Below are 18,047 nucleotides of genomic sequence, written 5' to 3'. Positions count from 1 at the left end.
TGAGTTTAACTGGGAGAATGTGACTCCTGAAATTGAAGTGAAGCAACCCGCTGGAGGGAAGCTGCATCTCTCTAATGGAGTTGGGACTACAAAAAACACTCTGTCCACTTGAGGTTGTACTGTGGTGTTACAGAGTGATGCTTCTTTTACCTCCTAAACAAGCTTTGGCAGAGAACAGACAGCTGCTTGCAGGGAGCACACAAACCCAGGAACAGCCAAGTTTAAGTTTGGCTTGCCATGAACTTACAGAAGTAATTATCATTAATCAGGGACAGCTGACCCAAAGCCAGTGATGTTTGTCATTTTAACCGGGGAAAGTGACGGTGTGTGCCAGCAAAGAATGAGAAGCTGCTTCCAGAATGTTTTGTACTCTGTTCGTTGATAATCAAAAATCGAGAGGAGATATAGCAGAGATATTTGTTATGGTTTGGGCTTAAAGTGAATTTTGCCAGCCCAGGTGTCAAAACAGCGTCAATCACCAGTGCAATCGAATCACTTTTCACATCTACACAATCTTAATTTTCACTCACATATGCCGTGAAATGCCTGCAGTGTAGAGCCAGTGCTGACATTATAGCGAGCAGTGCTGCAGCACTAGCATGCTGAGAACAAAACACAGTAGAGTTCAGTAAAAAAAAGCATTGGATTTTGATTTGCTTCGTTTTAGCCTCACCGGTCCATTAAAATATGCCAGATCAGCTTGAGATATCTCTAGTTTCCACTCATCACTTCTCTGGTGGTTTGCTGTTTTTATTATTAATTCATTCAGCACTGCATCTTTTTTCTAGATAGGGCTACAGGATGTAAGAATAGATCAGACTGACCCCCGCTGGATTATAAGGCATGGCCTTGACTTTGGACTGATCATTACAGATTAAATATTTGATTTTGTTCCATATTTGAAAGATATCTTGCCTTTGAGAGAAAAACTGACCATCCCATCCTGTCATCCACTCATTCGTCATTTTTTCCTCAGGTCTCTGTAGCACTTCTGACGAATTAAAGCTTTACAAAGTAAAAAGAAGGCAGCGGACTCTTGCACACTATCAGCACTGCATGTGTGAGCAGGATCACTGTGCTTTTTTCTCTAACTGAACAGCAACACTGTGCAGGAGTCCACTACCTTCTTTTCATGCACGTCTTATTGTGTAAAGAGAGCCACCCTGGATTTGTTGCTGGTTCAATGGCTCTTATGACCTGTCTCTCCTAATAGTAAATCAAATAAATTGTTTAGTCTTTACAATCAGCCGTGTTTTGAATTCACACTAAACAGAAACCATTTCCTCATTGGCTGGGTGCATTTGGAAACAGGCTTCTTGTGTAGCTCAGCAACAAATGAAGTCTGAGTAATTGTCCTCAAAAAGTACATCATTTCCACAAGCTGTGAAAAGGAGGCAGTAAAATGAAGATGGCATACAAAAACCACCCTGTCACTTTGATCAAATCCCAAGCCTGTTGACTTCATAGCAAGCTTGAACATTATTCTCCTTCCCTATTGCTTTGGCCACTGGCAGCTCTGAGGTTTAATAGCGGCATTTGCAAGATCTGGTTTCCAAATCCTGGCGACAGGCTCTTTGTTTCCTTCTCAGCAAGACGTATACCCGACCTGGAGGAGGCTCTCGAACTTGCAAAAAAAGATGGATTACAGGCCTTAAAATAGAGCTGTGCACCTGTCGCCTAACATTTTCCAGCATGGACACTCTTGGATCCGGTGACCGCACCAAATGTCACATGAAGGGGATGCTGTGAGCACAAAGCTGATTAAAGCAGCCGGGAGCTTTTGAAACACAAAGAGGAGCCACGGAAGTTTTTCACAAATAACTTTGGACTCCAAACATATGAGTGATGTCTGAAGGTTTGGATCAAGTTTTGAAATGCCGACAGTGATGTACAGTAACACACTGTTAACAGTGTCGTAACATTGTAGATTTACGTTGGAGGCAACCCTCTGCAGTGTAGCTGGAGACTGACGTATTTTTTGGTGATAGAGATGTTGGAAGGTGAGCGAGTGGCTGTGGCTTTTAAAGACAGATATATTTTATGCTTTAATGCTATTTTTTTTATTTATTTACATACTTTCTCTACACAACTTAAACCTCTGAACCTCTGTTATTCCTTGTTTAGTCACATGTTTATTGCATGTGTGACTGACTGATTTAAGAACTAGGCCTTTCACAATCATGAAAGTTTAGTTAACGATTAATTGTCATATAAATAATTGCAATTAATAATTTAAATGCCTTTTTCTGTTCATTTTATGCTACTATTATACTACAAGTCTAATAATAGTTCAACACACATATAGAAGAAAAGAAGAGCCATTTATTGACATTGATCATTGGACATACATAAAAAATTCTGTTTCTGCCTTTTTGACTTTATAAAGTTTATTTGCCTCGCTGGGTGATGTAAGCACACCTAATTCACTTTCTGTTTGTTGCAGCATTTCTAACATTAGCAAGGTGTCCATCCATATGTCGCACAAATTTTAACTGAATTTGCAGAAAATCTGCCAAAGAAAATGCAAAGTAATTTCCATCCAAAACCATTATGCGATTTCTAAAAGTTGAGCACTTGTGACAAACTCCCCAATCAGGTGCCATTAAACCATAGCAGAACATGGGGGTGCAAAGAGAATTACGTAATTTAAAAAAAAAAGCGAAAATCAAACCTCATGGTGGAAAACAACATGGAAATTGTGATGTAAATATGTCATTTCTGTTCGTTTCATCCAACTGTTATACAGATGAATGGAAACCATTCTATCAGTTCCAAATTGATCACTATCAGCTCAAATAAGCGTAATAATTGTGACGGGTCTACTTCAAACTCCTCCTAGAGCTCCATTTATTTCAGTTTCCTCCAGTTTGTTTTTCCTCCTGCTAGACATTCATGAAGTCATTCAGCATCTGCATAAGCACAATATTTTTGCTCAATTTGACTGAGCCTGCCTCAGTTTGTGCCTCACAGGGCTAATTTGCATCCACTTTGCATTGACTTTATCAGCACTCAGGCGACCTCTAAAGGTGTGTTCAGAGTGAATAGGAAGCAGATTTTAGTCATACTTGTGATCATGATCCCATAATGCTGTAGCACTTCTTTGCAGCGAACGTCAGGTGTTCTGCTGTTTCCTTTGTGAAAATGTGTTCGCTACATAACATGGTGGTTAAATGCAGGTTAAACCTGAGGTCCTCAGGCAGGAACCCTGCTGACTGTTCCCAGCTCACACTTAAAGACTAAAGGGGACTGAGTGTTTGCTGTTAGGGCTCCTCGGTTATGGAACAACCTGCCTGAGGAACGCCAGCTTGCTACATCAGTATCATCTTTTAAATCACCTTTGAAAACATATTTTTAACAAAAGTTTTTTTTTTTATTATTTTTGCTTTTGATTTTTAGCGTTTTTTTTTAATTCTCAACTTTTGAGTCACACTGGGCTTTATTCTTGATGTTGCTTTTAAGTCTTGCTCTATTTGAATTCACCCGTTATTCTTGATGTTTTATTTATGGTTTTAATCATCCATTGTTTTAAGGTTTATTCTCCTTTATTATTCATGCTCGCCTGTTTATTCTAACATTGTTTAGGTCTGGTACAATGTGCTTTTCTCACAATTCTATATGTATTGTGCTTTGATGCTCTGAGTTATTGTGATTTGTGTTTACTTTTTTTAACGCTATAGACCATGGGAATAAGTTGAATCATTCTTTTCCATAGACTTCTGTAGATATTGTGAGTCATATTTTGGAAAGACAATGCGCATCACATGTCAGTTTGTCTTATTTCAGCGGCGTCATTACTATACTGCATATAAAAGAGGTAAATACAATACTTGTAAACTGCTTTTAAATTTAGCCGTTCCTGTCCATCAAGTGCCATAAGAAAATAGTAAATATTATAGATGTCAGGCAAAATCAACAGAGCCCCTGAAAACTGCACACAGCACAAGTATGAGACTTTAAATGAATGTCCTTCACATATGAAATTTGAAAACTGTCCTTTCAAAATCCTTGACTTGACTGCTTACAAACATGTTGAATAAACTGTACTCAAGAAGCAAAGTGCTACATTTAGCTGTTCCTGCACTCTCTCTGTACGTGCTGCCCCTTCCTGGCTCCTACCCTTTACGCTGTCTTGTGTGCTGCCCCCTCCCGACCCTCTCCTTTGACGTTGCTGTAGCTCATCAGTGTGTAGCGTTTAAGCAGTGAAGTGGCAGATTGGGTGAGCTGTGTGAAGTCAGCATCCTCCACAGAGCAAAGGAAATACTGTATTTATGCCTGTCATTCTATGTTAAGCATGTGGTGTAAAACGGATTGTTCAATCATTGCATTGATATTTGGATAACTGTCGTATTGGATTGGACAATTGTTGTTATAAGAGAGAGTGGGTTGGTTGGTAGAACAAGAGAAAATATTTGATGATTTCACTAATACATACATTAACTTGTGTTGCATCGTAGCACTTTGGGCTGTAGGATATTGTGACAGGCATAGTAAAATATTTTTGTAATAAGCAGTGGATTAATCAATAATAAACCCTAATGGATGCATTGTACGTGACTGCACACAGGACATAGAAACTAAAAGGCTGCTTGTGGCTAATGTCAACCTGATACAGTAATGCACAGAGGCAGCAAATTTAGTGATCAAATATGACTTTAATAAAACATAAAAATGATGCTATGAGAAATTAATCTTCTTAGATAACTTCCACAACTCATCTATGAAAATTTCCAATCATCCAGGTATCAGAATAGTGCGAAAAAAAAGAATAAACTGGGTTTGCAGTTTGGACAGCTCGGTCAAAAAAGGTCATGCTGTGACCTGACTCATTTGTATCAGATAATTATTCAACAAAGTCAGCTTTTAAAATTCTGTGAATAATTTCCCTTTTGGAAATGACAGATTTTGTTCTGACCTCAGATGCCAGTGCCTCCCTAATAACCTGCTCTAGTAGTGCTGGACATCTGATTAATATTCGCCAGGCGTAAATCCTGACTGCTCTTTGCACCGTGCAACCTTTTTCTCTGTTGATCACAAACATATTCAGTCATTTCTTTCCCACAAAGAACCATTTATTCTTCACACATTTACTGAAAATTACAGTTTATTGAAAGGACACAGAAAGGTCAGATAACACAGATACATGTAGCTAGGAGTTACTACTCAGTGCATGGCACATTCTCAGGGAGACGACCCATTGTGAGTCTTTGGCTCTTTGCCTCTGGAGTGTTAAAGGCAGAAAGAGTGCTGAAATATTAAATGTTGAACAGTTGGCCAGCCAACTTGAGCCTCTATATTTCAAAATGTGGAGGAGTAAATTAACCTTGCTACAATGAGTGACAAACAATATTCTAAGTTGGGTAGTAGTAGTAGTAGTTGTAGTAGTAGTAATAGTAGTAATATCTTTATTTGTCAATTGATATATTTATCACAGGATACAGTGTCAGACCTCACCAGTGCAAAGGGATTTTTCTAGAAAGATCACACATTTAGAAAGCAGTGTCCTCACTCAGAATAAAACTCATAAGTAAACAACAAATGAACAATCATGAAACAAGTTACCAGTGCCATTGCTACCTTTGAAAAAGAATTTCTAGAATGCATGCCATTTTACTATGGAGGTTTTCAGATGACAGTTTGAAATTTGTTGACAATTCCAGTGTCTAAGCTTTTGCAAACAATGCTGATATGTGTATGTGTAGCTGTGTGTGTGTGTGTCTGTGTGTGTGTGTGTGTGTGTGTGTTTGCGTGTTTGCGTGCATGTGTGTGTGTGGGCGCACATATGTTTTTTTGTGAGAGTGCGCAAGTGTGTGCTCTTAGAAAGATCCTTCAGGCAATGCAGGAGCTCTGCATTTTGGATGATATGCTGTCCGCTCAGTTGTATTCATGTGGCTTTGTCTTTTTGCTGCTGCCTCCCTCTGCCTCCTCGCTGTCGTCTGAGAGCTTTGTGTTGAATTTTCCAGTCTGCGCTTGGCTCCTTTGCTGTTAGGTTCAGAAGATAAAGATTCATAATGAGCAAGACTGACACCAAAATGTGCCACAGTACACAAGGTGGTCTGTAATCTGAGCAGGAAATGCTGCTAAATATCTGTGGGATGCAAAGGGAGTAGAAAAATGTATTTTTTGTTATTTAGATATAATACTGCTAGACTTCTATTGCCATTTGTACTGGATATTACAATCAGACAGTTCCTGATTCCTATCTCAGTCCTGGTTCCAACCACACAATGTCTCATTTTAACCCTCTCATCCTTACAGAACAGGATGACTGGAAAATTCACCATAATGTCATTTCCAGTTTGCTCCTCCTTAGCAGCACAGATACCAAAACTAATGGCACATTAGGACAATCCTCTTTAGCTCACATTGGAAATTTCCAACATGTCCAGAAAGTTGCAGTAAAGCAGTCAATAGCACTGAAAACCAACCTTAAAGTACCCTGCAGAGTTTTGTTGTTAACTACAGTTAAGCTGACATTCATTGTTTCTTACCAAAATGCTCTGAATGTGTCCTTGAGTCTAACAAACATGTAGAGGACATTTGCTTCCTCCCAATGTTTGTTTGAAATATTGCATTGTTTTCATCCATGTTTGCTTGGTAGCTGTCTGTCAATAAGCAGAGGAGAATGAAACCCACTGCAGGATGTGGATTGTGCTGCCTGCTTGCTGGAACTATTGCTTTATCTTGTTTACAAAGAAGAACAGGGACCCACTCATAGAAAGACTGCCCCATGGCACTACTAGAGGAATAACCTCCATCTTTAAATTTCACTACTGCTGAGTTTACAGTGTGAAATGATTTTTTTATTCCTTTTTTCATGGTGGGGATCAACATGATGCAAGCTAATTTGGGAGCATGTATTTTTTTGGTCTACAAGTCAGCTATACTTGATTTTCTTTGAAAAATGTGAAAAACTGAAACTAAATGCTGTTGTTTAATTACTATTTAACCCTCCTGTTGTCTTCGGGTCAATTTTGACCCGTTTTCAAGTGTTTGCATATCATAACTATGGTTTTCTCTCATATAATTGCTTGGAAATGACATGGGTGGTTCCATACTATGCTCTTTGCAAGTAAAATTAATTATGACTATATTCTTTGAATTATGTGTGTTTTTATAATGGATCATACTATTGTGCTTTCCAGTACAATAAACACACACACGCACACACACACACACACACACACATTTATACTTCATGCTTTATAAACAGTCAAACCACACCGGGTCAATTTTGACCCGGGAGGACAACAGGTGTGACTATTTGCTGCCATTAAAAAAATTTACATTATTTCAAAACAGTGTCCTGACTAAACTTTGACATATGCCAGACCATAGTCAAAATAATCAGATTTTTTTTTTTTTAATCAAAAATGAAGTGTAATTTTTTATAAATTACATCAAATTAGTGTAAAATATATGTTGATGTGTTGGAAACAAGTTGACTAAAAAGGTTCAACACAGAATTTGATGATTATTTTATACTTCATGCTTTACAAGCAGTCAAACCAGACCGGGTCAATTTTGACCCGGGAAGACAAAAGATGCACAGTAGATGGGAAGACAATACAAGGGTTAAAGCCAAAGTTTAACAGTAGCCTCACTTTAGTTTTGTTTGTAGGTTTTGAAATGCTGACCTTGACAAGGAGTCCTGCTGATGTTTTATTCTTGTCATCGAGAAGATGACTTACAGTAGGGAATGAATGCAATTAACCACCTGGCGGGATGGAAAACCAGCAGTTCTCCCTGTTTTGAAGACCCACTCTGACAGTAACAGCAGTCTTCATGTTCATGTGGATCATGAAACACAATAGAGTTTAAGGGTGTTTGGGAGATGTGTGTTCCTGCTATTTCCAGAAATTCCCGCAAACAATATGAAGCAGAATTATTGGGCTTTAATGTATTTTATTAATAGGAGGCAATTTTCTTTGGTATTTTGAAAGATTATTTTTGGCAATGAGATGTTTAAGCACACAGGCAACAGAAACCAATTCCCCAAGCAAAGCATCTGTTTCATGTTTACCAGTGTCACTTTGCAGAATGCCTAAAGGCGTGCTGGCTGCCTGCAAACTGTTATAACATCACTCTGCATGGCAGTGGGTTATTGTTCTATCACCTGGCTTGAAGCAAAACAAACAAAAAGAGGCAACATGCACCTCAATAGTACATTTAGAGGTGGGGGGCATGAAACTAACCCTTGAATTTGACCATATAATTTGGCAGTTGTGTAATTATAAAATAGTAGTACTGTTTCCACCTGAATACTCAGTGTCTCTCGCCTTACACAGCTAACGGAGCTAATAGAGCGAACCGAACCAAGCACACAGCAGGACAGGAAGTTTAATGTGACAACACAAGTTTCCAGTCAATAAATGGACTGAAGTACATCAGGTCAGCACTGTTTGGAGTACTTTGAGTATGGAGTCTACATTTTAACAATCTTCTGTCAGAGATGAAAGTAAACAGATACATTTACTCCAGTTGTGTACTGAAGCACACTGCTGTACTTTGTACTTAAGTGTATGTTGGTATCCCTGTATGTGCTTTACATAAACTCTGTCATGAACAACTATAGATGATAATAACAAAGTAAAGAAACAACATTTTGATTTTGGGATGGTTTACATTCACTTCAGGACAGCTTAAATTGTTTTTTGGGACCATTAGCATGTTACCTAAGCTACCAATGTGCTACTAATGTCAACAGTCAAGTTGATTTACAACAAATATCTGACAAAACAACAACTTGTATGTTTTCTCTACTGCTACATATACAATTTTGACCTTCTTTTGTTTCATGGTGTGTTTGTCATAGGTATGGACAGGCACTTTGTACTAGTGCTATGGGCGACGTTTACTGTGCACTCTAGATGAGAGTTTGGTAAGAAGAGAGTAACCGTCTTCCCTGCGCTGTTGTTGGTGGCGCACGCCAACTAACTAACCAGCTGACTGTGTCACAGCAGGCAGATGGTTTTCATTTCTTTGAATATGTTGGCAAATTAGAAAAAAAACAAAAAACACAATCTCTATCAAACACATTCTCTTCACTATTCTTGGATATCGAGCCCTTCTTATTGTAAAATCCATAAACAAACACAGTGGCTGCCTGACGGTGTCTTTATTAGCAAAACAGGCAGTGTTCTCCTACAGAAGAGAAGAGAGTTGAGAGTCAAGAGTTGACGCAATTATTTTTTTATTATGTTTTTGAATAATAATTAATAATTCATGATTTTGAACATGTCTGGCTCAGTATATATATATATATATATATATATTTTTTTTTTTTAGCTTTCCTCACATTAACCAATGTGATTTTTATATTCCATCTTATGTGCTTCCACTCTGACATTTTTAATGAATTCAGGAATGCCAGAAATAAACAATCCAGATGCCACTGCTTCAGAGATCTGCTCTGTTGTTTAAGAACGCCAGGGTTTGCTGAAGTGTTATGGAGTTATACTTTTGCTCTCAAAGAATCTTAATGATGGACTCTAGCAGGTACACCTGGCATTTGCATTAATGTTTTGCAGGTTAGATTGCATGCTGTGGCTTTAAAGCCTCCACAGTATATTTATCAAAGTGAAACAGTGTTATTTTCCTCAGTGCTGTTGATTTGATAGTGAATCCGGCTGAAAACCCTTCTGTGGTTATGTGATGTTGGTCTGTCAGGCTGTCGATGTTCAGGCCACATCGATGAGAGCCTCTTTGTCTGATGAGTCCACCAGGGGAGAGGGAGTGAATAGAGGAAGCCTTATTGTACAATACATCTCACCTAAAACTGGAGATGTTCTTTGTTTGGGCTCTGTTTTCTCTAAACCCTTCTTCAACAGGTGCAAGACTAGAAGAATAGCCTTTTCTTCCAAAAACATTTGAACATAAGGGGAGATGCCACTCAGGTTCTCAGTCTCGCAGTCAATTGAACATGAGAACGCATAATGAAGGTAGAGTAGTGACAGGAATAGAGCGCACTTTAATGCAGATTGATCCACAGAGACCGAAATGCCAATCATTGCTAATCAAATTGTTTACTACACCATGAATGGCAAGTGCTGTGCATGAGGGATACCAACAGACAGCAGGAAATGAGAGCCAATTGTAGATTCAGTGCTGCAACACAATGTGAGAATTTCCCAATTAAAGAGATGAAAAAAAGATAACACTGAGAGCAGTCTGAGAAGTCATCAGACCAACTGAGACGTTACAAGTCATTTCTTCTCATTTGCCAACTTTGCTACTGCTCCTAAAGGACATTGTTATCATTTAAAATAAAAGAGGAACATCAAGGAAAATCATCTTTTGGTCTTAATACAAGACACGACCACACGTGTACATTATTCACTCACAGATCTTTCTCGATTATTGTATTTTCTGCTCGTCTTGCATCTTGTGTCAATGCAGAGCAGCACAAATGCCTCGAGGAATGAACTGCTTTTCACTTCAGTAACATGTAACATATTACGTACTATTTCACTACATTGAATTTAAAACAGAATACCATTATCTTGTACAGCTTTGAATCAGTGACACAGTCCACTCTTGTAATACATAAAAAAAGCCGTTCTCAGACCCTCTCACTGAATATCTTTCTGGCACAAAACAAACCAGTGAAGTCAAATCTGCCCATTTGTCGAGATCTCTTTTGAATTATTCTCGTATTCTTGTGCAAATAGTCTGTGTGTCTAAAAATGGATCGCTGCCACTTGGAATGCAAGACAGTTGCTCAGTTACACAGTATTGCGCTGCATTGAAATGAGATGCATTGTTTTGCTGTACCATCTGCCACCGCCAAACAGGTGTGACTCAATTCAATAATATGATGAGGGAGGCAGTTATGCATAGGCTTTGGCAGGGCGTTGAATAGCAGGGCACCAGCACACTGAATTCTAGGTTTTAGTAGATTGGTTGCCTTCTTTTAGGAATTTCATGTAGGTGTTGTGTGTCTTCACATCACGTTGTTTCATTTGCTGTGCTTTGTTTCTCTTTTTGTGTTGTATTTTGTTGAATCTGTTTAGGCTGTTAGTTGACAGTCACTGTATTCACACTGAGCTAGTTACATCCGTTCAGCCTTTCTTTCCTTTCCGAGTACTTTAAAACACACTTGTCATGCTACATAGTATCAGTATTTTGATAAAAAGACTGTTGTGTGATGCAACAGTTTAAAATAGATAAAATAGCTTGCCTCTCGAAAAAGGCATGTTTGTATTCAGTTAATTCCATGTATAGCTGAAGTGCCATAAAGCTTATTTCTCTGCTATAGTCCTTCATTGTTGTCCAAAAACTATTAAAAAACACATCAATCTGCCACAAAGATGCACCTGCTGCCATGTTCCTTCATTACCACGAACAACAGTTTCAGATGCACATCATAGACGGTGCACCGAAGTACCACGGCTGATAATAACCCCCCCAAAATGCATTCTTCACTTTGTTTGATAATGTTTGCAAAAGACTGCAGTGGCCAGCTGTTTTAAGAAATTACTGAGGCTTTTTTATATATTTGTGACCTACTTTTTAAATATTTGTGTCTTTAGTAAGAACAAATGGGTTTGCGGCTGAGTGCCGCATAGAGGGTAGGAAAGGTGAAAAATAATGTGAGATGGATTAACACATTGTTGGTTTTGGTCTTTTCATTGGTTTGTAAAAATAAGAAGAATGTCTTATCCTGTAAGACTTTTCCCCTGATTAACTGATTCACAATTTCTTGTGAGGCCAAAGAAGAACAAGAATTCACTGCAGTGACAAAAGGAGATTGTGAAATGTCTGCATATTTTATCATTTCCATATAAATCCGAATGAAGCTCACCTGCTGCGGCTCTGGTAGCTTTTTACTTTCCGGGGCCGATTCCTCCGTCTGATTCTGGAAGCAGTTGCCCCCGGCCTATAGGAGTAGAGGGAAAATGTCTCGGTGCAGTGTCGGGGGTACATGCTGGGAAGTTGTGTCAACTTCCCAGCTGTGAGTATTCAGTGGAAATGCTTGAGATGAATAAACCCAAATCAGCTACATTCACATGCCTTTTTGATTTCCACAAAAAAAAGTTTAATTGAACTCTACAACCATAAAATCAACCAATTAACGTTCTCATTGGCTTTATGACAGTAATTTAGGTAAAATGTTTTTATATTAGTGTTACAGTTTGTGATTAAAAAAAACAAGCAATTTGAAGATGTTGCCTTGGGCTGGCAAAGCTTGACAGCATTTTCTGACATTTCATAGACTAAACAATCAATCATGAAACAATCAATATGGATCATCAGTGGGCGCCCTACAGGATCTGTTACATCATATGGCTAATAGCAGTGTCAATCATTTCCCTGCTGTGATAAACCTGAGGCCGTTGTGGTAGTGACTTTCCTCTTCCTCTGTCATTGCTGCAGCTTGTCAGGGACAAAATATAGCTTTACATCAAATGAAAACTAAACATTGTCTCTTCAACATCTCCAGTAATTACTCCGCTCTAATCTTATTAGGTAAATTGTGAATTACTTGCTTGAAGCACCTGCTGTACACAACGATATTTGGATGCATTTAACCGTATGAGGGATGAGTGAGGAATGAAGGTGAAGGCCTGGAGAGCGCTTCATTACCACCATGAGACAATCCCTAGCCTAATGCATTTTGCTGGGGCTCTGTTTAAAACATAAATAAAACAGAATGTGATCATTTGCTAATCCTTTATGACAAATAATCAATTGAAAACAGAAGACATATTTAATGTTTGACCTCATCAGCTTCATTGATTTTTGTAAATATCTGCTTATTCTGAATTTGATGCAGCAACACGTTTCAAACAAGTTGGGACAGGAGCAACTAAAGACTGGGAAAGATGTGGAACGCTCCAAAAAACACCTGTTTGGAACGTTGCACAGGTAAACAGGTTGATTGGTGACAGGTGAAAGTATCATGATTGGGTATGAAAGGGGCATCCTGAAAAGGCTCAGTGGTTCACAGTGAGGTTAGAGCACCACTTTGTGAACACATCATTGTGCAAAGGATGTTCCTACATGGGCTCAGGAACACGTCATAAAACCGCTGCCAGCAAACACAGGTCCACACAGGATATTGGTCTCAATTTATATTAAGGTACACATATTCCCCATTAATTAGAAGCTTATTAGCATGTATGTTAGTAGCATACTGGCTCTTGATTAGTCATTTAAAAGATCTTCTAATGTATTATTCTGGGGGTTAGGTTTATTCAGGGTTAGGTTTAGGCTATTTAGATTGTAATTCATGTGCAACAACTTCCTATCTTACTATGAATAAACAGTAATTAGGAGGTTATAGAAGGAAAAGTAGCCGTAGAATATGGTTATGCAGAATGAGGAATTAATAAGTGGTTTATAATGATTAATAAAAAGGCAATATGCTACTAATATACATGCTAATAAGCGACTTTTCAATGGTGAATATGCGCAACTTAATAAAAAGTGCTACCTATTACTACATGGGTTTGAGAACACTTCATAAATCCGTAAACAGAGTTTGTTTGCAAATGGTCGCATTCTGTTTTCATTTCCGTTTTACACGGCGTCCCAACTTTTTTGGAATCGAGGTTGTAGATATGTACATCTCAGACAGTTCGGTGTGGGCTCTGTCTTTGGAAAGCAAAGCATTTGTTAGACTGCAGCAAACCTATTCCATTACATTTTCAAACTGGAGCCTCGACTGCAAGCTATTCATGTTCATACAAACTTTCTCTCCTCATTTCCTCCCAGCCTACGGGGAGGGGAGGGCAGGGGGAGACGTGGCGGTGTTCACGAGCAAACACAATATCTGAGTCGCTGTTTCAAATATGTCTCCTCTTATCTGTATCCGAGTGTTTCTCCCTCTTGCTGCAGGATTTTTACAACCCTGCCAAAATTATGTAATCAATTACGGGACACCAGTGAACATTGTTTTTGGCACAGTTTCATTAAAGAACTATCTCTTTGACATGGTTTCCACAGAGGGTAGTTTCTTCTGTGGGTGACATCCCTCCATACTCCCCTGTCTCCAGTGGTCTATCAACTTATATCTGTAATAGTTCTTGATAGCCACTTGTCAGAAATCCTTATGGACTCTGTTCGCTTCACCTGCTTTCTTCAAATCCTCTTGGTTTGTGACAGTGTTGGAGATAATCATTCGGAGCCTTTACTGATAACTGCCTGCTCACAGTTGCCTGGATCTTAGAGAAACAAGTCTGTCACAAAACAAATGTGAATAGGAGAGTGACTGCTTCTCTCTTTCCTCCCTCAGTAACTGCTTTCAAAGTGCTAGTGAGGCCCTCAGCTCCCCCGAATGTTCCAACGAGGATCCTCAGTGTAGGAATATGTTTGTACTGGGCAAGTGCAGTTGTGAGTGAAAAGCTATTTGAAGTAACTGTGAACGTGCAAATTCTGTCTTCACTTTAACTGCAGTGCTCTCCCATGCAGGTGCAGTTAAAACGCAGTGCTGGAATAACTGTTAGCATGATGCAAGGCTGCAACAAACAAACTGCTCTGTTCATGATTGTTTTTTTTTTGTTTGTTATTGTTTTCTTTTAATTCATCATTTAGTCTAGAAAATGCCAACCTCATGTTCTCACAGCCCTGTGCGATGTCTTCAGATTGTTTGGGTTTTGAACTACTGATTAGAAAAAGAAAGATATTCAGTTTACAAGGATAAAACAAAGAGAAAAGCAGCAGATCCTCACATTGGAGAAGCTGGAGCTTGAGAATGTTAAATAAAAAAATTAAATATAAAGTAATAGATTATCAGTCAATTTTGGTAATTTTGTTCTGTTGGCTGAGTAATCAATAATTTCTCTAAAACTGCTCTAAAGCATGTGAAGCTGTGTAATTATTCCCTGTGGCACACACCAGACCTGCCAAGAACAATGCAGAACTCTAATCAACAACTTTTTATATCTTTTTATCAGGGCTTCAATTACGATTAGTTTATTAAAACATAATCTAATGATTGTTTTGTTACGATTAATCGTTTGATCATTTAGTCAACTAATCCATTTAACCAATAGTTTCAGACCTGCTTGTCTCCGTAATCTATTTTATAGTCAATGTTAATACCTAAATGACATAAAAATGTTAAGTTTTATAGATGCAGAATTTGTTCTCAGAGTCTGGCCAACAGTCTGGAACACAACAATATACATAGCTGCAACCATTAATTAGTTGTTAATTATTAACCAAACAACTTATCAATTAATCGAGAAAATTGTTAACAGATTAATCGACAATGAAGATAATAATGACTTGCAGCCACACATTCAATTTAAAATGATATAGAGAAGTGTATAAAAAGATGGGTCACATTTGAGAAAGAGGAGTTTTGATTAACTGAATATCAAACATCAAGTGGAAACTTGTTGCAGAAAGTTTTCCAATTAATGAACATAATGAAGACATTTGGAGTAAAAGTGGCTTCTTTGATTTCTGATGAGGGACTTGAGCATGAATTCAGTGAACAGATGAACCTCGTGGCTGCAGGCCCTCAGGTCACATAGGCCATTACAGTTTAATTACTCTGAAGGCTCACCTTTTCCACCTGGCACTCTTTAACTCCTCCACTCTCTCTCCTCATTACGCTGACGTTCGCGGGCGATTTACTGGCTGTGACAATTCTCTGAACTTTAGAGATATCCTGCAGAAAAAAGAGAACATTCAACTTGGGGTTAAAAATGAAAAGTGTAAATGGCTTGTTGATGCAGCAGTGGCTCTGAGGTTCTTGAAGAGTAAACAGTTCTGAGTCAGACGTTCATAACTGTTTAATTTATTACTTGTTCATTTAAACTAATTCAGCTTATTTATTTGTAGTAAATAAATCATGGCTGGAATAACTATTTCATAACAGGCAGCACGAAGGGCAAAAGAAACAGTGCTGAAAACTAAAAAGAGAATAATTGAAATATTAAGGCTCGGAGGTAACCCAGTAATATTCAAACCATCACATACCCAGTTTAAAGATCAAAAACTTTTTCTTAATAATTCAGATTTTTGCACAAGTAGTTTTTAAATTTAAGTTATTGCAGTTAGAAGCCGGTCTTCATATCCACCGCAACACACCAGCTGTTTAAGTCTGCTATACAAAGTAGGCTTAAAATAAGTAAGACGAGCCTCATCTAAAACTAAAAGCTACAGCGATCATGGATTTATGTTTGGTAAATTCAACGAAAAGTCCACAGCCGTAGCAGGGCTCTGTGCTTTAAGCTAAATGCTAACATAAGCATGCTGGCAAAGGCAATGCTGATGTTTACCATGTTAACCATGTAGGTTTAGAGCTGTGTTTCCCAGTGAATGAGTGACACTATGGCGGGGATGGAGGCCTTATATAACGCTGAAAATATTTGAAGGAGTACATTACCCTGGTTTTAGTAGGTTATTTCTTATTTCATCCTTTAAAATCTACTTAATTCCCCATCTTATTTCGGTGTATACAAAACAACAGCATAAGTAGGCCAACATTAAGCAGGAGAGGTTGCAACACAATCAGTGTGTTTACAAGTTGAGTGTAATACCAGAGGACATTTCCTCTCTTTCTGCTGTTTCTCTGTAGAGCATGTTCAGGTACAGGAAGGGCGGAGCTCGGGGAGATTGTCCACTAGTTAACTGATCATGGATGGTGTCGTTTTCATTAATGGATAAAAAATAAAACTAAACAATTATCAACTGCCTCAATGGTCAACTGGCGGCTTGCAGACCACATCCAGCCTGACGAAGCTTCCCATCCAGCATGCAACTGATTTCTGTATAAATGTGCCGTACACAGATCAGCTTTGACTGAAAAGTAAGCATAATTTTGGGAGGTAGATTTGGGATTTACTCCTATGAGGGCTGCATATGATGGACAATGATATTTCAGTGAAGTGATCCACTGCAAAAGCAGGCAAAGCAATGCCCAGATAGTGGGAGGAAAACAAGCTGGACAGTCAGAGATGAAAAGGCTCTCTCTGGAGATACTCGAGCAATCTATATCACTACCACCTGAAATGATGTCCGTATGAGTCTTGCGAGGATGATGTGCTTTGAATCAGTGGATTATGAAATGCTCTTCTCTGGGGCCAAAAACATAGTAAATAAAAACTATAGATCTCAGGAAGGTTACATGGCAAAATTCAGTCAACTTTTTTTTTCTCATCACCGACTAGAAACTCTCTTTCGAATACTGATGAGTAACTGAAACTAACTGGAAACTTCTGTCTCGAACAAGTGGCAAGCTTCTTCACAGAGCCCTGTGTGTGTGTGTGTGTGTGTGTGTGTGTGTGTGTTGCATTTATACGTATTATTGTCTCAAAGTCTTAAATGGCTTCAAATCAAATTTAGAGACTTTTGCATAATGTTTCTGAACCATGGTTGGAACATTTTGTCATTTATGTGCATTTGCTGGTTGTAAGATATAATAATTTAGAATACATTACAAACAAAGTCAATGTCTATGATAATTAAGGTCATGGCTTATATGACTTGAGAATTACACAATTCATCCATGGCGTTCTATTAGGATACAAGATCTACAGTATTATATTCTAAACATATGCAGCAGCAGAGTAACCCAGTGGCAGTTGTTTTATTGTCATCATTCCTGGTAGTTGAGGCTTTTTTTTAGAGACATTGGTAGTCATGTGAATAGGCATCATAGGCCCCTCCACCTACTAATGTTCACAAGTGTCCACATTGACTGACTCCCTTAGCAAATGTTGTTAATTTCATTTCAAAATTCATGCATGGTACAAATCTTCCAAAATTTTCCACCAATGAATCTAAGGGGAAAAAAAAGTTAGTGGACATCCTTTGCCTGCAGGCTCCCTGACATTTATTGAGGACCATATGAAATCAGTTTCAGTTTTTTTTCCAAATTCTGTGTTTTCCATTTAAATTTTTCTGAATTCTGTGTGTCTCTATTTTGGCAGTTTCCATGATATTCTGCATTTTACAGTTTAATCCATTTTTATTGTCAAACTTTACAATTGTGTCGTGTTTTCTGCATTCAGAAATCATCGAGCCCTAGTTGTTGAAATGAAGTCTTCTCAAAACTACAATATTTTCTTCTGAGGGCCCCGAGTGTAGCGATTGCC

The 18,047-nt window shown here is 38.4% G+C and overlaps 1 protein-coding gene across 1 annotated transcript in view; it reads right to left on the bottom strand.

Annotated features, from left to right (window-relative positions):
• Positions 1-5,871: 5,871 nt before the first annotated feature.
• Positions 5,872-18,047, bottom strand: part of luzp2 (leucine zipper protein 2) — a 141,533-nt gene continuing 129,357 nt past the window's right edge. Inside the window, exons 10-12 of the mRNA XM_041942812.1 lie at positions 15,512-15,616; positions 11,801-11,875; positions 5,872-5,979 (exon numbers count right to left, since the gene is read on the bottom strand). Coding sequence (XP_041798746.1) covers positions 5,872-5,979; positions 11,801-11,875; positions 15,512-15,616 — 288 coding nt within the window. The remainder of the gene's footprint in view (positions 5,980-11,800; positions 11,876-15,511; positions 15,617-18,047) is intronic.

This window comes from Chelmon rostratus, chromosome 1 (assembly GCF_017976325.1).
Source record: "Chelmon rostratus isolate fCheRos1 chromosome 1, fCheRos1.pri, whole genome shotgun sequence".
In the NCBI taxonomy this organism is placed as follows: Eukaryota; Metazoa; Chordata; class Actinopteri; order Chaetodontiformes; family Chaetodontidae; genus Chelmon; species Chelmon rostratus.
The sequence above is the reverse complement of the archived record's forward strand: the minus strand, read 5'-3'. Positions and strand labels throughout refer to the sequence as shown.